Source organism: Trachypithecus francoisi, unplaced genomic scaffold, assembly GCF_009764315.1.
Source record: "Trachypithecus francoisi isolate TF-2019V2 unplaced genomic scaffold, Tfra_2.0 Lachesis_group16, whole genome shotgun sequence".
Lineage (NCBI taxonomy): Eukaryota > Metazoa > Chordata > Mammalia > Primates > Cercopithecidae > Trachypithecus > Trachypithecus francoisi.
The window spans coordinates 28,384,261-28,407,974 of NW_022681461.1; the positions used below are offsets into that span (position 1 = coordinate 28,384,261).

The 23,714-nt window shown below is 43.1% G+C and overlaps 1 protein-coding gene across 2 annotated transcripts in view; it reads right to left on the reverse strand.

Moving 5' to 3' along the window:
- Nucleotides 1-567: 567 nt before the first annotated feature.
- FAM189A2 (family with sequence similarity 189 member A2) overlaps nucleotides 568-23,714 on the reverse strand; it is a 65,887-nt gene continuing 42,740 nt past the window's right edge. Inside the window, exons 3-11 of one of the 2 annotated variants that reach the window (XM_033237140.1) lie at nucleotides 21,863-21,973; nucleotides 17,579-17,707; nucleotides 15,992-16,099; nucleotides 15,745-15,878; nucleotides 9,868-9,997; nucleotides 9,602-9,680; nucleotides 7,690-7,842; nucleotides 4,559-4,851; nucleotides 568-1,438 (exon numbers count right to left, since the gene is read on the reverse strand). In XM_033237140.1, coding sequence (XP_033093031.1) covers nucleotides 1,235-1,438; nucleotides 4,559-4,851; nucleotides 7,690-7,842; nucleotides 9,602-9,680; nucleotides 9,868-9,997; nucleotides 15,745-15,878; nucleotides 15,992-16,099; nucleotides 17,579-17,707; nucleotides 21,863-21,973 — 1,341 coding nt within the window. In that variant the 3' untranslated portion in view covers nucleotides 568-1,234. The remainder of the gene's footprint in view (nucleotides 1,439-4,558; nucleotides 4,852-7,689; nucleotides 7,843-9,601; nucleotides 9,681-9,867; nucleotides 9,998-15,744; nucleotides 15,879-15,991; nucleotides 16,100-17,578; nucleotides 17,708-21,862; nucleotides 21,974-23,714) is intronic. The other variant, XM_033237141.1, reaches the window with a different exon arrangement.

Here is a 23,714-nt window from a genome sequence, read left to right on the forward strand (position 1 = left end):
ATGTAACTTCTTTACTCAGCTCCTCACCTCCACTCGTGTCTGGCCCAAACTATTCTCCATGCAGCATGGTGAGCTTTTGAAAATATGCTGACATCCATCATTCTCCTGATGAAAACTCCTTAACAATATCTCATTGCTAGCACAACAGGCAGCCTGTGCAGCTACTGCCCACCGCCACCCTGACTCGGGGCTGTGGTCACAGTGGCCTCTGGTGTTCTTCGCCTCTCTCTACCTGCAACATTATTCCCTGACCCGCTAAGTCATGACTCAGCTCAAGTGTCATTTTCTCGAAGAAGCCCCTCTAACCACCTACTGCTCTTTTTCAGCAATAATTCTCAATCTGTAATTACTTTATTGATATTTATTTCATGATCCCACGAGAAGGCAGCTCCACGAAACCATCCAGCCAAGCGCTTGCTGAAGGAATGAAGGACACGTTATCCACGGGTTTTAGGTGCTTTATAAATTAAACCGGTTCAGTGGCCTGCCCAGTGAGCCTGACCAGCACAGTTCCAAGTTCCCAGCCCTCTGTACGGTAAGGCCTGGCTACCTAAGTGTAAACAAATATTACACATCAAGCCCAGTGGCCCAAAGTAAACATTTTTATTCTCAGTTCTGCCTTAGGGGTCTCTAGTTTTGCAAGCATGAGTAAATGGAATCAACAATAATCCTCTCCTTAAATGTCTGGCATTAAAATTTGTCACTTAAAAAGTTTCTGGTTTTGCCTAAAAAGAGTGTGATTTGAGGGTGACCTGAAACAAGGTTTGAGGCTTGTGGACACATAGGGTTAATCGCCTTCTTTCCTGCCAATTCACAGAGCAGTGAAAGGCCACAGGCAGCTATAAATAGCGGTCAGGCAGATCTGTCCTTCCAAGAGGGAAAGAACTTAGCAACAAAGAGAGATGCGAGGGGTGAGGCGGGCAAAGAATCATTGGCCCAGTTTCTGCCCATGCCAGGGCATGTGACCCTTGGGAATGCCGCGAGGCCCAGCAGAGGAAGGAGAGGATCAATGCTTTCATAACCTCCAACGCGGTGCATCCCAAACCCAGACAGGCCTGGACCGACCTGTGCATTTACTCCTGAATGCCCTCGGTCAGCAGACACGGGAGCCAGCAGGTGGGAAAATGTGTCCTCCAGAGTGCTCCTTTTTTTGAGGGGGACCCAGTTCCCAGGCAGGAAATGGCAGAGAGGAGGTGGATCCTTTCCCTTGGAGTGGTCTTCCGTCTTCCAGGGTTCACAGGACAGTCTCTCGGATGACCCCAATGAGGCTGTGTGGCCGCTCAGCCTCCACTCGCCGGGACCTCCTCTCGGCTCGGGGCCTCCCCGCCGGTGTGAAGGTGCTCAGGTCGCCGCAGCTCTGGAGGTGCAGCAGGCCAGGCTGTCTCCGCGAGGGCAGCGTGCGGGCCCTGGATGTGCTGGGTTGCAATGGGGCCATTATCTTTGGGAAAAGAGAGGGTGGGGAGAAGTTAAGTAAGCTTTACCAGATGTGGCCCTTTGACCCACCTCCTAGGTCCATCCACCTATCTTAATGTGTAATTGCTTTGACAAAGAAAGAAAAAAGGCATTTTCCCAACGTGGAACTCACCTGGAATTCCAGGGGTTCTTTGTAAATCCTCCAAATGTTCTACCATTTCCGCTGTAGACCCATCAACCAGACTCAACTGATTTGTCCACTGCAATTTCTTGCTTTAACAGTCTTCTCATAGCTTTTCTCTAATTTCTCTGAAGCCTAAGTCAGTGATCCTCGCTGGCATCTGAACATTATTACTGGGTCAGGGACAGACGGGTATTGTCAGGAAACATGAATTCTCTGCTGAATTGCCACAGAATTCCCGTAGCAATGGGAACAGTTAGCCTGGACTCAAGAATCTGCATTTTTAACAAGAATCCAAGTAAAAACCACTGGTATGTGATTGGGACCAGGTGATGGGTTTATAAAATGTCAACCAAGTCAACCAAGTATAGGCACAGTGGCTCACACTTGGAATCCCAGCACTTTGGGAGGCTGAAGCAGGTGGATTACTTCAACCCAGCAGTTTGAGACCACCCTGAGTAACACAGTGCGACTCCATCTCTACAGAAAAAAAAAAAAAAAGCTGGGCATGGTGGTTCATGCCTGTAGTCCCAGCTACTGGAAGGTTGAGGCAACAGGATCACTTGAGCCCAGGAGTTCTAGACCAGCCTAGACAACATCGCAAGACCTCGTCTCTACTAAAAATAAGAAAACTTAGCTGGGCGTGGTGGTGTGTGCCTGTAGTCCCAGCTACCTGGGAGGGTGAGGCAGGAAGATCACCTGAGCCCAGGATTTCAAGGTTGCAGTGAGCTATGACTATACCACTGCACTTTAGCCTGGGTGACAGATGGAAACCCTGTTTCAAAAGAGAAAAAGTCAACCCAAACCATCCAATGATGCTTCAAATGGATCTGATAATCCTTTAATAAACAATATAAAAACTAGGCCAATTTATTTGTAAAAAGTATTTAAGAATGATTCTTTTTGCTAGATCTATTTTGCAATGTGTCACAAACATAATTTTGAATATATAATAATATCACTTACTCTGTAAAAATGGCAAAAATATGAAAAATTCCTCATCCAACTGGGACTGAAGAGGAGAAAACTGTCCCGTCAATTTTTTTTTAAATTGCACAGCCATGTCTGTTTGACCTGTAATACTGTCAGCAGCTCAGGAAAAACTCGGGGCTTTACTGTTACCTAACATCACAGCACAATCATTTGGATGACTTTTTATTTCATTTGTACCATTCTGAGCTTTTAAGGTCATTCAAAGATTATTCCCCCAAAGATGGGAAATTAAATTTTATTAACAATCTACTTAATTACATCTGTCTTTAAGGTCTGTCCTTGTCTCCCGATTAAGAATAAAAGTTCAACATTCATAGAAGTTGACTGTGCTACACAGTAAGTTAGGACAAGTGGTTTTGATATCAGTGAAAATTAAAATGGATCTAAAAACTCCAATATGCAAAGCCCGCTGGAGTCAGAAATAACCGGTCTCCTTCTGCTGTCCTTACCTTCTTCTGCCTGGGAAAAGGTGCGGAATTGTGAAACCTCACCTCTAGGGTCCAGTCCTGGAAGGCCCTGCAGACGACCCAAAACCCATCGCAACAATCTCAGCGCCTGAACTTTTAAACTGCCTGGGGCACAAAGATCTAGCAACCATTTGTGATGATAGCATCTAGTGAACTGTGTAAGTGCTTGTTCTTTTTCCCCAGAGTTACTTCCCAGGGAGCAGGACTTTGCAGAAGGTCCAGGCCCACTGCCTGGTGAATGCTCCAGCTCTTAGCTCATCAGAGCTTGGCAGCCTTCCAGAAGCAGCTCCTGTTTATTGGGCTCTTGGGGCCAGAGAGAGGGAAGGTGACAGAGAATGACATCTGGAGTAGCTAAGGGACACGAGGATGTAAAATGTTTCCCCTACACAGGTTAGTAACTAGAGCCTGACCCGGAATCATAACTGATCACTCTTGCAGAGTGCAAACGCAAGAGGGTCTGTGGTTCATGTACCTCTTCATGCGAGGAATCAGATCATTCCTCCCCCTGGCCCCTGAGGGACTGGGAGAGCGTTTGGCTTCTGGCTTCTGTAAGAAGAGACCAGCAGGTAGAAAGGGGAAACAGAAGGGAGAGTGAGAAGGGTATTTACTCCATCTGAATTAAAAATTTACCTACATCCTGAAGTTGGTAATTACCCTGAGAAATTAGCCCACTTCAATTGAAGAAGTATTTGTTGGACATTTAATGCACAAAGACAGAGAGTCACATAACATCCATACGCCATTGTGGGGTGCTGTCTACGACATCTACCCCACTACCTGCAGCAATGAAGCCAACACCTAAAAGGGAATGGCCTTTTAAAAAGGTGGAGAGAAGGCTCCTTCCAGAAGGAAACACCATTCATTCAGAAATAAAGATGTAGAGACTACCTAGTCCAACCCTTTACTTTAAAGAGGAGAAACCTGAGACCCAGCTGGATTATGTTCGTGCCCAATTCTGTCTTTTCTCCAAGTGGCTTCAGTTTTGGGGATTGCCTTGTATTTTTTAATCTATAAGAAGAAAGGTGTTTATTCCCTTAGGACCTGTTGGCTTATCTTGCCAAACATTTCATGGGAAGGTGAACAGCCTCTCAGAATCTTGTCAATATTAAAATTCACCTATGTCATCACTTTCAAAGGGCTGAGAAAACATGCCTTATCAAAGGAAACCTTCAATTCAGGAAATCAAATGTTGAATGCACTCCCCACTGTCCATATCCTCCACTTTTATTCCTAGCATGCACTCTTTTCTTTTTGCAGACATGCTTCCACATCCCAGAAAAACTGGATTCTCTTCCCTTGAGCCAAGAATGACATGGGAAAGTCACCACACTTGAAAGCTCCGTGGCTTCCTCTCTCTCTCTCCCTCCCCTGACCTCCCAAACCCATTTCCCTGAAGACTGTGACCATGAATTTACTCTGCCTTGGGCAGGAAAGCAGAGAAGCCACTTTAGCTGCTATAAAAATAAGTTATCTGATTCACACTTGAGATTAATAATAGAACTACCTGTTCTAGGAAACTGGCACTTGTGATGGCTTCCTCCATGTGCTCCTCATCAGACTTCAAAACAGATTTAATGTTTTCTACAAGTTCATGGATGTCTGGGGTCATGGTACAGGAGGACTGCTCCAGGAACCTTGCCACCAGCAGCTTGGTGTCCAGGTAGGATTTGTAATCTATCAAAGACTGTGGTCTGCATCGCGAAGCTCTCGATCTCAAGCCTCTCCTCAGAGTCACCGCAGCCAGATCCAGTCTCCTTTCGGTCTGTGTCGCAGCTTCACAGCTGAGCACTGGGGCAGCTGTGGGCAGAAACAAACAACACGTACCCATTGGCCAACCCCTTTTGAACACATGCCCATACCTGAAAGCACAGACCACAAAACTCAACATGGAAAGCATCTGACAAATGCTGATAGCCATGCACATCCTGCTTTTCATCTTGCAGAAGGGGGGAAAACAATTATGACACAAGGTTATTCCCTGAAGTCCAGTTCCAATAGGATATGGCCCAAAACATGTCATCGTGCCATGTGACATCACCCGCAAGGTAAAGCCAGATGGTGGAGAGGAGAATCCAGAATGCAAACCATAATGAAGTTAAGTTTCATGGAGTATGACAAACAGATAGGCATGGATGGGCCAAGCAGGAAAAATGTGGCTGACCCATGAAAGGATGTTCCAAGGAGCAAGGATGAAGTAGTCAATTAAGAGAGGAAGGGGCTGAAGAGAGACAAGACTTGTCAGATGAATGTAATGCTCTGATCACTTTGACTATACCTTTGTCCCAAACGTCCTCAAGGACATTGTACTGACTTGTGCTATCGATGCTCACACCATGGATATGAGGTAGATCTATAGCTATTACAGAAAGAGAAATTTAGATGCAGAAGAAGTACACATCATGCTGGAAGTCAACAGAGGGCCTGGGAAATCCATCACAGGCTCTAATTTCCATGGCTACCTACATCAGCAAGGGTGTAAAGACCAGCAGAATGCTTCTGCACTTTGAAGTGGGTGAAGCAAAACTCAGATCTGGTCATTATGTGTCCAGAAGCCAGCCAGCAGCCTTCAGCATACACAACACTGGCATCAGTCTATGAAGGCCTGATAAGCAGAAATTTAGAAATTCAAAGAAGACAAGAAGCAGGGAGCAAGAGAGCAGGTGGAAGAAGGGGAGCACTCCTTTTCCTCTGGAGAAAGGCAGGCGTGGGGAGCTTTAAACCAGGATTCAAGACCGTCCTCTCAGGCAGCCATATGCATGTCACAGAGAGCAAGAGTCTTCCAGAAGCACTCGCCAAAGACACTCATGTGTGAGGACAGAGTCAGGGTCTCCACTCTTCCACTTGAAGGCAACCTGGCGCCTTCCACAATGGAGGGCTCCAGCAGCTGCTGTCTTCACCCCTGCAGGTCTGCAGAATGAGAAGGGGTTCCAGAAAGATTTCCCTAAGCTGTGCAAACAGCTAAGTTCCCGCTGAGGCTGGAGTCCTCAACTTGCCAGGTAGGGTGTAGGAGACCCACAGTGAAGGCAGGTCTTGGGAATCAGAAGCCAGGCTGCCCGGCCACTGTGCTTCAGAGACATGCTCAGTACCAGACGGCAGGATTTCCTCTCCACTCAGAAGCTGCTGTAGAGACAAGAGGAATGTTCTCTCTGGCTCGAACATGGTCAGTCCAGAGCTGTGGCAAATAACACACACTGTCAGACAGGCAGAACCAAGACTGCAAGGGCTCAAGACAGGACCCTGAAGAAAGCAGGGTGGAGGATTACCAAAGTTTTATTTGCATAGGTGTTTTAGAGGAGCAGAGGTCAACTCTGCTAGACTACTTCACAGGAAGAAGCTGGTGCTGGTGGAGTTACAGGAGGTTTTAATTTTCTTCCTTTAGTTTATTTTTTATAATTTTCTACAATGAAGAGATATTTGGAGATGTTCAGGTATTCATATATTCAGGAAAAACTCAGTGTTGTTATTTTAATTTTTAGTTATTCAGGTAACAGCTATACACAAACAAACTCAACACAGAGAGAGAAAGTGTGTGGGTGCGTGTATTTCATTCTATCCAAAGTTCTAAAAACAAGGTCAGATTTCAATAATTTAATCATCTACTCATACATATTAAATATATAACAAATTATAAAAGAGGGAGTATACAAAAATCTTTTTTTTTTTTTTTTTTTGAGACAGAGTCTCGCTCTGTTGCCCAGGCTGGAGTACAGTGGCCGGATCTCAGCTCACGGCAAGCTCCGCTTCCCGGGTTTACGCCATTCTCCTGCCTCAGCCTCCCAAGTAGCTGGGACTACAGGCGCCAGCCACCTCGCCCGGCTAGCTTTTTTTTGTATTTTTTAGTAGAGACGGGGTTTCACCATGTTAGCCAGGATGGTCTCGAACTCCTGACCTCGTGATCCGCCCGTCTCGGCCTCCCAAAGTGCTGGGATTACAGGCTTGAGCCACCGTGCCCGGCCACAAAAATCTTTTTGACTTTTTTTAAGACAATGCATATTCCCATAGTATTGCAGCATCTAGAAATCAGAACTAGGTGTGCATAACTGTCTTCATGTAGTACCTAGCATAGTATCATGTACAACCAAATTCTTTTGATGACAATGACTTAAAAAACAAAAAACAAAAAAACCCTACCATCTTTTTTTTTTTTTTTTTTGATACGGGAGTCTCACTCTGTTGCCCAGGCTAGAGTGCACTGGCACAATCTCGGCTCACTGCAAGCTCCACCTCCCGGGTTCACGCCATTCTCCTGCCTTGGCCTCCTGAGCAGCTGGAACTACAGGCGCCCGCCACTGTGCCCGGCTAATTTTTGGTATTTTTAGTAGAGACAGGGTTTCACCATGTTAGCCAGGATGGTCTCGATCTCCTGACCTCATGATCCGCCCGCCTCAGCCTCCAAAAGTGCTGGGATTACAGGTGTGAGCCACTGCGCCCGGCCCCTACCATCCTTAAAAGACATGGTAGATGTATAATCTTAACATGGAAGTAGAATATTTTACTTTCCCAAGACCTCATAAACTCCTTCAAATGACCACTTAAACTGCAGGGTCTTGAGCTGGCCAGAGCTACCCCTCTTCACCTGGCTCCTTTAAGCAAACAAGCACAGAGCCCTGCGCAGAGCTTGGGGAATGACGTCACCTCTCTCCTCAGAATGATGAAGCACAGGGTCACTCTTCGACCTCGTCCTCAGGGCTGGGAGGGCTCTCCGGCTTCTCATAGGACGCACCAGGGTTGAACTGGGAGTTGACATGGATGCGTTTTCTTCTGCAGGTATGTTAGGAATGGCCCCACCTGATTAAAAAAAAAAAAAACAGAGGCGAAACATAAATTATTTCACCAGCTGCAGTCCTCAAAATGCACAGGAAACACCTGTGAGCCTAAACCTGCCGGGGCAAGGGTAATATAGTTAATAACATTTACTCAGGCTGCTGGCCCAGTAGGTTTTTATATCACTGCACTATGGGAAAACTTGCCTTTCCAAATCACCCCTCCACACCTAAAACAAACAAACAGAAAAATTTAAATCCAACAGCAAAATAAAGGAGTCATGCCAAAATGTCAGGGTGTTTTTCCTAAAGGTGCTTAGACTCTTCTCCAGGGAGCATCCTGGGGCAGTACTGAGAAGCACCCTGACCTATCAGGAGAGCCTGGTTCTGGGAAGGTAATACCTGCACAGGTGAGGTGGCTGTGGGCTGCAGAACTCCCGGAAGGCTGCGTTAGAGAGTCAAGTGTCCACTAAACAAATCCATAAAACCCCGCTGGAATTGGATAATTTATGCTCAGAAAAATAAAATTGCATCATTTGTGAGCCTGAGTTGCAATTCGGGAAACTTTTTAAAATGGAAAAATTCGCTGGGCACAGTGTCTCATGCCTGTAATCCCAGCACTTTGGGAGGCCGAGGCAGGCAGATCACCTGAGGCAGGAGTTCGAGACTTGCCTGGCCAACATGACAAAATCCCGTCTCTACTAAAAATACAAAAATTAGCTGGGCATGGTGGCAGGCGCCTGTAGTTCCAGCTACTCAGGAGGCCGAGGAAGAAGAATCACTTGAACCCAGGAGGCAGAGGTTGCAGTGAGCTGAGATTGTGCCATTTCACTCCACCCTGGGCAAAAGGAGCGAAACTCTGTCTCAGAAAAAATAAATAAATAAAAATAAAGTTAAAAAATAAAAAATGGAAAAATTATGAACATACTTAGGAGACAGAACACTGCTTCATAATTCTACTTAGGATGGAAGGTGAACAGAACACAAAGTATTACATTACAAATAGTACTGCTGAAAAATCACCTTCATCTAAAATTGCTAAGAGTCGATCCATTATTTATTGCCATTTGCGATTTTGTCCTGCTGGACAATTCTCTGGGCCACTTAAAACCTCCCCAAAGAGAGAAGGCCATAACAATGTTCCCTTAAATTACAAGGATAAATGTAAACTGACTCTAGTACTTACTATAGTACCGAAAACCAGATCACTAACTGCTCAGGCAGCATGACCTGGGCCCTAGGTTATAAATGACACAGCACAATCTCACTGCAAATCACCCTGCAATAGAGGAAACTTTTTTCCCCTGCCAAAAGTCTAGCTAATTCTAATAGGAGGAAGAAAATTATAGATCAGAAAACACAGGAATACCAAATCAAACGCTGTAACCTATTTCATGGTTCCTGAGAATAGTCTCTGGTTCATAAAAATGTCTAAGGATATCTTTTTTCAGTTCACGTATTTTCTCCCATTTATAAGCCCTAATAGTTGGCGGCATTTTTGCACCTAGAGAAAAAGGTAGAGCTTGAACTATTTGCTCCAAGAATATCTGCCCTCCAGCAGAATACCAGACATTATTATTATTATTATTATTATTATTATTATTATTATTCATTTGTAGAAACAGGGCCTCTCCATGTTGTCCAGGCTAGCCTCAAACTCCTGGCCTCATGTGATCCTCCCATCTCGGCCTCCCAAAGTGCTGGGATTACAGAGATTAGCCACCTTGCACAGCCTATTTCATCATGTTTTAATCTACTGAATCATGTCACAATGTATCTATTACCTTGAGTCACTTGTGTGCAGCCTGGATCCAGTGGGATCATAGCAGCTTCTGCTCCTTCTGCCATTTGGAATGAAGATCCCTGTATCACAGGAAAAAAGAGGGTTATTTTGTTGATGTTTGACTCACCGCTCATTAGACCCAGTTAACTGCTTAAAAAGATGTGTGGGGCCCGGTCTCCCTGCTGTCCTCTGGGGGCAGGGGTTGGGGAGATGCTGTGTTTACCACTTGCAGTCAATGTACTTAGAGAGATGTGGAACAGACAGTACCTGCTCCTGGTCCATCTGGCTCACCACAGCTTCATACGGCGGCGGGGGATCCAGAGGACAGAATACTTCCACACCTTTGATTCGAGCTCCATAGATGTGTGGCAGGGGAATAACATCAGGACCAACCATCCTAGGAAAAGGAACTTGGTGTCAGAAAGCACATTCTACAGACTGACCACATGACTGCAGTGATGTCTGGATACTGGCTTCACTCTAAACTGTGGGCAAAACCACTCACCTCTCCATACCGTGGTCTCCTTGGCCAGGAGAGGGAGAATAATAGAAGCTGCTCTCTGACGAAGTGGCCAGAGTTCCTTAAGCAAATGACAGTGTATAAAATGCAACCCCATCATTCCTTTTAAACCCATCAGTCAAAAAGCAAATAATCCATAGTGACACAGAGCAGATGAGTGGTTGCCAGGGGATGGGGGAGAAGGGAATGGGGAGTGACTGTTTGAGGGGTATGGGGCCTCCTTGAAGTACTGAAAATGCTTTGGAACTAGATAAAGGTGATGGTTACAAAATAATGTGAATGTACTAAATGCTACTGAATCATATACTTTGGTTAATTTCATTTTATATGAGTTTCACCTCAATTTAAAAAACAACTAAGGATTCAGGAAAATTCAATTATTTCTTACATTCTACATGGCTCTTGTTTTTGGCCTGTGGGTAAAGAACCGTCAACAGCAAAATTCAAAATAATAGCAAAATCCTCCACAAGATTTCTCACTAGTGTTGATAGAAAATTCCACAAATCTCTGCCCAAGGTGCTAGATGATCTAGATAATGATGAACCTAAGTTTTAAAATAATTTATAAAATACATATAAAAGCCAGAAGACCTGTATTCTGCTATGGAGTATCAAAGAATGAAAAAAAAAAAAAAAAAAAAAAAAACCAGCAAAAGTTTGTTCTTCAAATACAAAAAAGGATTTTAAAAAGCTAAAAGAAATGGATGAGAAAACAGATTCTGGGGCTAGTTCTTGCAGGCACTGCCTTTTGGGGAGCGGTGTTCTCTGAATTTATAGTTGTTTCATTTTATTCTTTGTGGCCATGTACAAAATGTGATTGGTGGAAGAAAAAATTTGAAAAGGATGTCATCTTCTTTCTCCCTAACAATAAAACTTCTGGAATTCTGGGACTGAGAAGAACGAGACTGCAACCTGAATGAAAAGATGAGAATGCACTCCCTCATTTTCCTCTATATTTGTCTGTTCATAAGCAAGGCTGTCATCTCTTGCTTGACCTGAAAGGGAAGGCAGAAGGTGATGTGCTAACGCCTGACAAGGAGATGTTTGCAGGTTCAGCACGCAACACGTCAAGCCTCCAGTTGAACGCGAGGCACTAGCACAAAGGGTCCCTTCGTTGGAGAGGGGTCCTGGCAAAGTTATCAAGAAAGAGAGACTCTCCCCTTAGAGCAGGACTTGCCAACAGGGTTCATTCCAACTCCCATACTCCACCGAAACTGTTTAAGAACTATAAATGCTGAGTGACTCTGGGAAGCCAGACCCTTCTTGGATCTAAGAGTGAAGATTCTTTCCTGGCAAATGAACAGTGCAATTTGTTTTCATCAATGAGACCTATGGACTTCTACCCTCTCTAGAGGGCCAGCCTTCCATCTTTAATGAGCATAGCCCCCATAAGCCATCTTCCTAGCACTTACAAACACTTGACTTTTTCTCTCCAACAAATGACACCTGTATTTCTTTGCTGCTGTGTCCCCTGCCTGGAAAGTTTCTATCCCAGCTTTGTTACCTGTTTCTTAGCTCTGATGGTCCCTGTTTGGCAGTCCCAACGCAATGGGTACCTATGTGTCCAGAGAGAGAAGAGGGCTTGCTGAGGGGCAAGAGGTCAGAGGAATAGGCCCTGTTTTAGATCCTAAACTATTGTAGAATTTCTTCCAGAAGAATAGCTTGGGAAAGAGGGGGCATACTTTATCCAAGTTGACCACAAAATAAACAGCTTCTATGGTAGTTTTGATAATGCCCATAAAAGCCTCACTTTGAAGGAAGATGCTGCTAGAGTTGACATAGAAGAAAAGTTCCTTTCCAATTAAGCAATTTCTTGTTTTACCTCATTTGTGTTAATGAGGGTCTGTGGAGGGAAATGGGTCTGCTCCATACTGGCAGGTTTTTTGTGTGTGTGTGTTTGTTTTTTGACTACTGTTTCTTTCCCCCAGATCCCCATGGCTCTCAGTCCTGGCAAGCTGAGTAGAATCACCTTGGGAGGTTCTAAAACTCTGGATGGCCCAGGCCTCACTTCTAGAAATTCTGCTCTCATCGCCTATGGTGGGGCCCAGGAATCTGCCCATTGTCAGTGCTCCTAGGGGATTCTAATGCACCATCAAGATTGAGCACCATGGCAAAAGCAAATGGATAATCGTGATTGAAATTAAAGCCCTGTTCTACTGGGAAAGTTGATCAAATTTTTATTAAGAATGAGGGTCTTCAGAAGATAGTTGCCTAATAAGGTCAGGCTAAGGTTAAGTGCTAAGTGTTTCTTAAGAGCAGGACACGTATTGAGAGCATTTTAAAACCCAGAACTAACACTGGGAAAGCCCAGGCTAAGATGCTCTTTTCAGAAAGCTTCTTAAGTCCATTATCTCATAACAATACTCCCCGCAGCCACATGACAACAAAGGTGAATGAGGAAACTGAGGCTCAGAAATGGTGAGAGACTCATCCTGGGTCACCCTCTGCAGAGACTCTAGAGCCTGGGCTCTTTCGAATTCATCACCAAGTCCCCAGGAAGCCTTCACTGGTGCAGGCTCAGGAGCACTGAAGACGGAAATGCAAAGCATGTTCTGCTTTCAGGCTACAAATAGGCCCTGGAGACTTACTCGGGGAATGCAGCAGCGAATACACCGTTGACCAGAGAATCCTCCTCCTCCTGTACTGGAAAACTGTGCCCTGTGACTGGGTACAGGGTTGCTGCTCGCAGAGTGGGAGAGAGGGAAGGGCCCTCCCGCCCCCTCTCTATGGCTGAGCACAGACTCAACCCCAGCACTGCCGGACTCCACTTGAGTTTGGGTTTGGAAATTCTTAGGAAAGGAAATGAGTGGGGTTTTGTTGGGGCTCTGCTTTAAGAAATGCCCACGTCAACCATGTCAATGCCCAAGACCCCCTCAGCCTTCAGTTTTCTTTAATAGGGTACATCCCCAGAGTAAAAACCAGGTCCATGTTCAAGAAATAGGTTGGAGACTCCTTGATTCCTGGCTCAAGCCAACTTCTGAGAACAGAGACACCCTGGAGTAGTGGAGGTGGGGTGCACGGCCCCCTCCTGTATTACGAATCAATTCACAAAGTAGCGAATCCATCTTTGGACAGAAACCTCAACTGCAATCAGGCTTCCGTTTATGACAGTAACTCGAGAAGCCTTTTCTCAAGGAGATGCCAACACACGAAGTGGTTGTATTTATAGAAGTTAAATAAACCTCTTCTGAGAGGTCATAATACCTTACAGGAAATGGGGAGCTTCTGTTGTGTGAAAACTCTGGATAAAACTGATCGTAGAAATAGTAACAAAGACATTCGTGAATATTCTTGCCTGCCTGCTTATGAGAAAGAAAATTACCAACTGAGGTTAAACCATTAGTGTCTATAAAGTTGATTTATACTGTGAATCTAGCGAAATTGGTCACATTTTAAAATATTTTTGATAGGACATATATTTAAATGTGAATAAATTCAGCCCTTTTGAAAAGGAACGTGGACTGCACTCTGATATTGGTAAAATTTCCAAAAATTAAGGTGTTTGCCCACTGGCAATATGATTATAGGGCTCTGGGCACGTTTTAGACTGGGCAATGTCTTCTTTCTCACAAGACTGTTTAGATTTAACTCCCTCCTTCTGCCTTCTTTCTAGAAAGTTCTGAATAATAAAGCCCTTGATGAGAAGCTTGTCTGTTTTCTTCCAACCTAGATTTGGCCAGAGGCTGTCTCAAGACTCAGAGAGACAAATCCGAGGATGTACCTAGATCTTAAAGAATGGAAAGATCTGCAGTGACGAGCACTATTACAGTGAAGCAGAGAAGAGAAAGAAAAGCGAGGAGACAGGAAGGTCAGGAGTGCTCAAAGCACACTGCTGGATGGCTCAGCTCCTAAACCCACATGAGTCACTTTCCCCTTCTGCCACTGCAGAAACTAAATCTGTCTGTTGCCTCCTCCTAGGTCAACAGAGTGCTCATCTGCAATCTCAGCGTCAAAGAATTCTTCTTATTGAAGAGGGTATTTCTCATCCCCACCAAGAACTATCAGTCATTTTTACTATCCTCCAATGTACCCTCTACAGACAGCCTGAGATGGTGCTAAGATTTTCACAAATGTGTCCTCAGGTACAGAAAGAACATGTGTTTTGCTGCTGTATCTCTTCATCCTCTGTCATTCTTGGCTCATTTCCTGAAAGATTAGGGAAGTCATCCCAGCCCCTGAGGCTTTGAAATTCCAGTAGAAGCCACTCCCTGAACACTAGAGAGGCCAAGCTGTCCCACAGGCCTAGCCCAAGCCACCTGTCACCCAGCTGACACCCCCTCCAGCTTTGCGGTCATCTCTGCCGCTGCCTGGGCAAGTGAGCTGGGGAGGGTATAGAGGTAGGGTTCAGGTATAACTCTAAGGGACGAGTCAGCAGCTAAGTCACTGAAAAGAACACTAACAGTGTCTGGGTGGCAGCCCCACTGGTGACCGATCTCAAAGTCACCTACAGTCACCCTGGACATTAGAAAATACTTCTCTAAAAACCTCAAGCTCAGCACCAAGTTGGTTTGATAAGTCTCTACATGTACTACAGGGATTTAAAAAATAGAAATTTCTGGCCCTCTGAATACGAAGCCAAAGACACTAGTATTTCTGTGGAATTGAGAGATTCTCTTTCAGAAAGTTCAACAGAGGTTTGCTTATCCTTTAAACTCAGCTTAACGTCACTTCTTCCAGGAAGCCATCTCTGACTGCCTCGCCACTCTGGGTGAGGTGGACCTTCTCCGTGCACCTAAAGTCCCTCTTTTGAATACTACGGTGATCCTTCCAACACATTTTAATGACCTAGACTGTGAGCTCCTTAATGGTAGGGGAGGAAGCAGGTCTAGCTCATTTTGAATTCCAGTAACCCAGCACAGAGGATTCTGTTTGTCGAATGAATAAATGAAGTCATTCTTTAAAAGAAGGTTTGTTTCTAGAAGTTGCTAACAATCAGACAAATGTATGTGGCATTTCAACGTACCAATAAAAATCCTTGATATTTAAGAAGGTCAAAATTTTGAGTTTGAAATTTGAAAAGGAAAATAAGTACAGTATCTATTTTTTCTAGACCAGGGAGAGACAATGAATAATTAATCTCTTTTTAATGGCTAGGAAGAATTTCATGATTGTTGAGACCTGCTGATGGTATTACAATGAAACATCGATTTGGCCTAACTGGGAGTGTTTCCAAGGCAACAGCGACTCTAAATCATGTCAAATTACAGCTGTTATCTCCCTGGGTGTCAGTTTCCCTTAGAAAGCTAATTGAAATGGAAAATGTCTACCTTTAGGTCAAAGTTTAACTTCTCTTTGGATTCATCTGTTTTATCAGACAAAAAGAGACAGACAAAGTAAGACAGAAAACAGAGAGAGTTACAGAGAGAATAGAAACCCCTGAAAAACAGCACAATTGTTTTTCAGTTTTCTAAAGAAGGCTGGCAGAGGTGGACTCTCTAAAAGCCATACCTCAGGGTTCACTAGCTGATTTTGTCACTCAACGGGCTAATGTCCCTTAAGTCAGGAACAATTTTTCTTTTTCTTTTTCAAAGCAAAGTGAGATCTCATGCTGTGAGTTCTAGAGACACTTCAGTCTTCAGAACCTACAGCTACCACTCAGACTGCAGGGAACTCAGGAACGATACCTGCGGTTCATCCGGGGTGTGCACGAGTAAAATGTGGCAAAATAGGAAGGGGGAGGCACAGGCGGCACAAAATCATCAGGGTCCGGGATGCGTCCATGATCCTCTACTTCTTCAGCAGAAATCTGGGATTCATCCTAATTAAACAGCAGCTCAGTCAGTCAACAGTCTTCATTACAAAGGCACGGGGAGAGAGGCAGTGGAGGACACGAAGCGGTCCATGGGCTGGCTCAGCGGAAACATGACTTACGATGCAGGATCTCCTGGTTGCGAATATCTGGAGGTAGCGGAGGGCGGCGGCCACCAAGCAGACGGTGGTGGTCAGGGCATTCAAGGCACACAGGGCAAAGAGGACTTTCTGGGGCAAGGAAACAATGGTACCACTAAGTCCTTCAACACACATCATCAGAATATAATGCAGAAAATCTTAAAAATAATAATAACGCTGCCTCCATAAGACAGTTCTCAGGAGAGGCTGCATGTAAAGGATTTAGGTGATGTCTGGCTCGTGGAAAGCGCCCACATAAATGCTGGCTATTTTATGACCCTCATGCAATAATGCTCACTTCTTAATTCCAAAAACTTATCTTAGAAGCTCCCTGTCACAGAACGACCTGGTATGACAGTATTTCTTTTTGCAAGCATCGGAATACTGTCGGGAAACATTCCTTCCGGGAGAGCAGTGAGTTTCTCTTCTGAGGCTGATTTCCCCAGGGATAGCAATTCCCAGCCTCCTCCCTCCCACAGCCTCCCACCAGCACAGCGCACTGCTTAATTTGTGGCCACTGATTCTATTTCAGGAGCAATTGGCTGTGCGGCCCCATGCACACGACGAGGACGCTGCAGGAGCCAGCCCAGCCAGAGTGGAAATAGGACTTCTCTCCACTAAACACACATCTCAAAATAGCAAAAGCCATTCCAAACACTTCTGTTGGTACAGTCCTGGCTCCTTTAGTGGGGCTTTCCCCAAGCTAAGTCCTGGCTCAGAAAGTTTGGGGGTGACTCAGCAACCAAAAATGCAGAAGCCATGGAAAGCAGGCCATTTCTACATCCCACACAACCCAGAGCTGGTAGCTTGGAACAGTTCTCTCTTTGCTTGGAGACTCTTCCTCCCCACCAAAATGAAACCCAAAACAAATATCTAAAGAAAACCGGTGGAAGTAGACTCCCTAAAAGCCATGCCTCAGGGTTCACCAGCCAATTTTGTCACTCACTGAGCTAAAATCCTTAAGTCAGGGCACAATTTTTATGCAACTCCCTGATGAAGGCTAATTTTGTACTTCTTTTCAACTGGGATCATCCGTTTGTTTAATCTCTTTTGATTATAGTTGTTGCTTATTAAACAAGAGCTAAGGTGCTTCAATTTCCCCATATTTTCTGGCCAATCTCTCTCCTTAGTCTACGTGTTGCAGACTGGTAGTACTCAGTGGTGCATATGACCCACGAAGCAAACAAATGAGCATCAGAACAATGACACATGAGTGTGCAACTTAAAGGTTTTGCTAACAGCTACACCATATATATGTGTGTATGCACACATACGTACGTATGCATATGTGTGTGTGTATACATATACATATATATAGTCAGGCTCCTTTCCATTTTTTACTATCTTACAGTTCTTCAACACAAAGAAGGCTGTCCATACATAATTTAACACACACAATGATCTGTGGTTCTTTCTGCATTCAATTCTGTCTCTGGGGTCACTCACATGCGCTTTCAGCAGCTTAACTGTTTGAGGCAGGTAACAGAACAGGAATATTTCAAGTAATTTTGCCTTCTTTGGGGGCTCTGTGGTGTGTTTACCATGGGAGTGGGAATCTGTTTAAGGTACCTTAAGTAGAAGGTGAACAGCACTACAGGGCTGAACTGGAAAGAGTTTCAAGGCATTTTCTTTGTCTGTGCACTTGGCTGGTTGAAATTCTTCACAACAGAAGCAAATCTTGCCTTCACCTAAGTCCACCTTAATGGAGGAAAGGTAGAAAAATACTTTAATTATTAAGAAAAACACCCTGGCTCCACCATGGAGCACCAATCCTGTAGAATGAGATTATGGCAGGGTTCTGTGTCAGGCAATGCCTCTCTCGGTCAGGATGGGCCAGGGTATGGCATGGTAACAACCAAAACCTACATTTCAGTGGCTTTCCCAAAACAAAGGGAATTTTAATATTCCTCCTTTCTCCTTTAAAGTCTCCAGCTGAGAACTTCCTGTTTTCACACTAATCCCGTTTAGTACTAACAAATAAGCAGCTAAATGAGACGAAGTATCAGCCTCCATTCTGCTCATGTACACGAGTCCCACTCTTCCCCAAAAGGAACCAAACTCACTTTCTTTTTCCAACACGATGCACTCTGATTTTCATTTTTTGCACTTGGTGCAAGCCTCAAGATCTTAACCTGAAAGCTCTCTCTCTCTCTCAGACAATACGAGGCATCATCTTACATAGCACTCCCTTCCCAAACAAGTCCATTCTTGATACAAAGCGTTTAGTTAAGTGGGAAACCAGGCCTATGTGGGCTGCACCCATGTAAGTGCTTTATCCATATAACATAGATGTCCAGCTCTTCAGAAACTTCAGCTACCTGGAACCTCTGCAGTAAGCCAGTCTGGATGGCAAAATTTTCCAGATGGGTAAAATTTAATCCCTTTAAACAAACCTATTTGAAAGTTTACTCATATAAATGATCATGAATACCAACTAATTTTCCCACTGGATACAAAGAAGCCCTCAGACTCTGTACAAAACAATTCCAGGCAACTGTGCATTGTGCGTTCCCGCTCCCCTATTCCTGATCCTTGCAGAATCTAATACCTTCACCTCCATTCTTAATCCCATCTCTGCCCAATATTTCTAAAAACTTACTCTCGCTTCTCATCAGTCACTTTAGCCTACCCACAAACAAATCTGAAGTCTCCCTGATCCTAAATAATGAACATCCACCCTGCATTCTTGATGCTATTGCCTGAAGAGGTCAGATCCTTGTCTTCCCCCTGTCGCCTTTCAACAGTAGCATTCTTAACCCTACCAGCACATTCGAATTTTCTGGAGAGCTTTTTAAAAAATGATGATGCCATCTTTAGCACTCAGGGAACTACAAATTAAAGTGACAGCAAGCTCTCCCTTTGGCCTCATCAGACTGGCAAAACTTTAAAGAGAGAGAAACTCTTTTTGCTCGTGGAAATGTGGAGAGCCACTGGTAGAAACTCAACAGTCACTGCGGAGTTTAAGCCCTTTAATGAAGGAACTGACTATCCATTTTAAATTAAAAATACGTCCCCAACCACTTTGGAAAATTCTTTAGCACCACATGATCCAGCAACTCTATGCCTAGGTATTCACTCAAGAGAAATGAAAAGTGCCTCCCCAAAACAACCATGCTCACAGCAGCTTTGTTCATAACACTCCCAAACTGGAAATAATCTAAATGTCCATCAACAGGAGAACAAAAAAAAACAAAAAACAAATTCTGGTATTTTTATAAAATGAAATAGTGTCCTGAAGAAAAGGAACAAACAACAGATACAATATAAAAATATGGATGAAGTTCACAAACATTACTGAGCAAAATAAGTCAGACACAAAAATATTCAAACCATGTGACTCCATTTATATGAAGTTCAAGGACAGGCAAAACTAACCTATGGTGAAAGAAATAGGAACAGTGGTTGCCTATGAGAGAGTAGAGACTGCCTGAAAAGAGAAGCTAAACAACTTTTTAAGGTGATAGAAATACTGTCTGGAGCACAACAAACAATATTTTGTTTGGAGTATAGTGATTGTTTGGAGTATAACGTGAGTGTATACATTTGTCAAAATAAATGTATACATTGGTCAAAACGTATAATGAACTGCACACTTAAGATTTGTGTTTTTCACTGTAACTTTTACCCCAATTTAAAAACAATGGATAGAACAATAAAATGGTTGAATTTGTAATAATAAATGAGACAGGCAGGAGACAAGACACTGCTGAGAACAATTCCTTGTCCTGGGAACCGACTCCGCTTAGAACTAAAATCTCCCTGAGGATATACAGAATGATATTAATGGCAGCACTGTGTCTATTGGTCAAAACCCAAGCCACAGCAGGCAATAACAAAATAAGGAACTAACTTGGTAGAAGAAATTAAGGGTGTTAGTCTGTATTTAATCTTCTCTAAGTGATAAAAACAGGATGCAGGGAAGTACATACAATATGCCCATTTTAAAAACATCATGAACAACTCCACCCCATATATATTTATGTAATATTACATGACCATGAAAACATGAAGAAATATAATTCCCCAGCCTGTTACTAAGGATTTGGGGCGACAGATACGGGCAGAGTGGGAAAGAGGAAAGAACAACCCCTTGCCCGAAAAGGTTTCATTTGTCAATAATTTCCCCAAAGGAAAACAACACTTATGACATGATCCTGTTGACTATGTGCATTTTTGTGCATAAAGAGATGCTTAACACATGGCCAAATTGTTATCCAGGGATAGTGGGAATTCAAATGATATTTAAGTTCTGCCTTATACTTTCAAGGCTTGCCCAAACTTTTGTAATTATATCATCAGAAATAATCACAGAGTTGGTTTTGTGGTAGAAAAAAAAATTTATTAAAAATAGACTAAGTGCAAACCATATTCTGATATACAGAATATATAAAGAACTTCTACAACTCAATAACAAAACAACAAATAACTCAATTTTAAAATGGGCAAAAGACTTGTATAGACGTTCTTCCTTTAATGAAGACATACAAATAGCCAGCAGGCATATGAAGACACTATCAACACCACTAATCATAAGGAAAATGCAAATCGAAACCAAATGAGGTATCACCTTATACTCATTAGAATGGCCACTTAAAAAAAAAAAAAAAAGCAGAAAATAACAACTGTCACTGAAGATGTGCGGAAATTGGAACCCGTGTGCACTGTTGGTGGAAATATTAAATGGTGCAGTTGCTATGAAAACCGATACAAAGCTTCCTCAAAAAATTTCAAATAGAATTACCAAATGATCACTTCTGGTTACATATCCCAAAGAATTAAAACCAGGATCTCAGAGACATATTTGCATGCCCATGTTTATTGCAATGTTATTCACAATAACCAAGAGTAGGGGCCAACCTAAATATCCATCACAGATTAATGGATAAACAAAAGGTATCATGTACATACAATAGAATATTACACAGTCTTAAAAAGAAAGGGAATTCTAACACATGCTGCAACATGATGAACCTTGAGGAGATGATGCTAAGCGAAATAATCCAGTCACAAAAAGACAAACAGTATATTATCCTACTTTTTGAAGTACCTAGGGTACTCAAATTCATAGAAAGGGAATGTGAAATGGTGGTTATCAGGGGCTGGAGGATGGGCCGCTGTTGTTGTTTAATATGCATAGACTTTCAGTTTTGCAAAATGAAAAGAGTTCTAGAGATCGGTTGTATAACAATGTGAATATACTTACCTCGACTGAACTGTAGGCTTAAAAATGGTTAAGATGGTAAATTTCATGCTATATGTATTTTACAATAAAATTTTTTTTCTTTTAAGTTCAGAGATGGTACAAGTCCACAACCTCTTACTCACAATGCTGAAATCCAAAAAGCCCTGAAAACCAGAAGTCATGATAACAGCCTGCTGTCCCAGACTCCACTGGCATGCTACATAATAAATAGTATATGCAAAATATTTAATCTTCTAAAATTGGAAAAACTCTAAATGCTGACACACACCTGGCCTCCAAAGGTTCCAGATAAAAGACTGTTGACCTATATTCTGGCAATATCAAAATATCCATTTTTTTTCTCTTTAGATGAGGACAGTCAGAGACTGATCGCTAGTGGACACCTAATCTATCTATTCACTAACTAACGATGCATTATATCACTATGGTTCCGGGGTTTTGCTGGCTGGTCCCTGCTTTGGAAAAAGTGATCGACAACTTGGGTGAAATAATCAGCAGGCAGCTCTTTGTTTTGTTTTCCCACTTCCTTTTACCCATTTCAGGTTTCACTTCAGGACAGTTGCCTGGTGCTGAATGTTGCAAGTCTCGCCAGGAACACCTGACAAGCCAGGGTCTGCCTAGATGCCCGGTGACGTTTTAGGACTGCTTACCAGATCACACCTGGGGACGCTGGACACAAACTGGGCCCCTTGGCAGCCTAGGATAAATCCAGCTAGATTTAAGAGGACACAAACCACAGACAGCAGCACAAAGAGGTTTACCTGAAATGGCAAGAGAATGACAGTTACTAAAAGATAACAGCTAAATTCAGACAAAGTTTTATCTAATTTTAAAAACTCATATTCTCTTCCAAGATGAAATTTTTTAAAAAAGATCAGAACTGTGTTTTTAATGTGACAAACTTTTTTTCACATTTTAGAGTTGTTAAAATTGTGCTGAGGGATGCCATTGACTCTTAAGTCTTCTCAATAACCTCAAGTCCTTATTTTTTCCTCTTTGAAAATAAGTCTTACTCCTTCATCTTTCATCCACACATTACACTAAGCCCTGGCTATTTCCTCCTTGAGCCATTCTTATTTTTTTTTCTTTTAGTTTTGTGGGATCAGCAGCAAATAAACAAATGGAGAACTTCGGAATATAAGTGAAACCCAGGTACATCAAGGAGCTCAGAGCCTTTACTATCCAGAAATCACAGTATGCAAATGGACATAAAGATGGGTCCTTTTTTCAGTTCTGAACACTTTAGGTACTAAAGAATACGTACACAAAGATTTTCCTTGTGCTTTTTTCTGAAGTTAATTACTACAAATATTACGCCAAATAATTAAAAAATTGATAGTAGTCAACTGAGAAGCCAGTATTTACTTAGTACAAGTTAGAGATTATGCAGGCTTTTCAACTTGAGAGCCATGATTATTAAGAAAATCAAATCTTGGCCGGGAGCGGTGGCTCAAGCCTGTAATCCCAGCACTTTGGGAGGCCGAGATGGGCGGATCACAAGGTTAGGAGATCAAGACCATCCTGGCTAATATGGTGAAACCCCATCTCTACTAAAAAATACAAAAAACTAGCCGGGCGAGGTGGCGGGCGCCTGTAGTCCCAGCTACTTGGGAGGCTGAGGCAGGAGAATGGCGTAAACCCGGGGGGCGGAGCTTGCAGTGAGCTGAGATCTGGCCACTGCACTCCAGCCTGGGCGACAGAGCAAGACTCCGTCTCAAAAAATAAATAAATAAATAAAATAAAAATAAATAAAAAAAGAAAATCAAATCTTATTGCAAATACAAAAGATTAGAGGAAATAATTATAAGTGTTAGAAGCAAGCGTCAATTCAGGTAGCTGATACGTCAGAGTTGGCTGGTAAACGAGTTCACATATGAACACTAAGGGAGAAACCTTGTTCTTTAACTATTGTTATTCCAAGTCAAGCTTGAAAGCATTTCCCAAGACCCATTTTGAGTCAATGTTTAATATCACATGATGCCACTTTACCTAGGGGGAATTCCTTCTTCTCTCCAAGAGAAGTTTGGCTTCTTTCCTTTTATTGTTAATTTGGATACAGCCTGCCATCAGATTTTGGGGAAAATACTAATGGAAGCTGCTGTTGTTACTGTCTCCCAGGCTGGATTCCTCAGTGTCTACTGGACTGGACTTGAGCAGCATATAGAATATGTCCCCTCCTGCACTGTATCATTTATGATTATGCCACAGTTTCTTGGAAAAGGAGAATACATAATTGGCAAAGGACAGGGCTTGATCTTCCCACATGGGCTTCTATTACACACTAGCAGTTGCTACTCAGAGAGATCGAATATATCTGGAATCTTCATACCCAATAACACAGTCACTGTTACTATGGAAAAGTCTTGAGTTTTCCTGAGGAAGTTTTCTTTTAAGACAATGTACAATGCCTTGAAAAGAAAGTGTGGTTATAATGCTCATCAGCATGCCAATAAAAATTAACATCATCAGCTATAAAATGGGTGAGGGCCCATTACTCCTAAC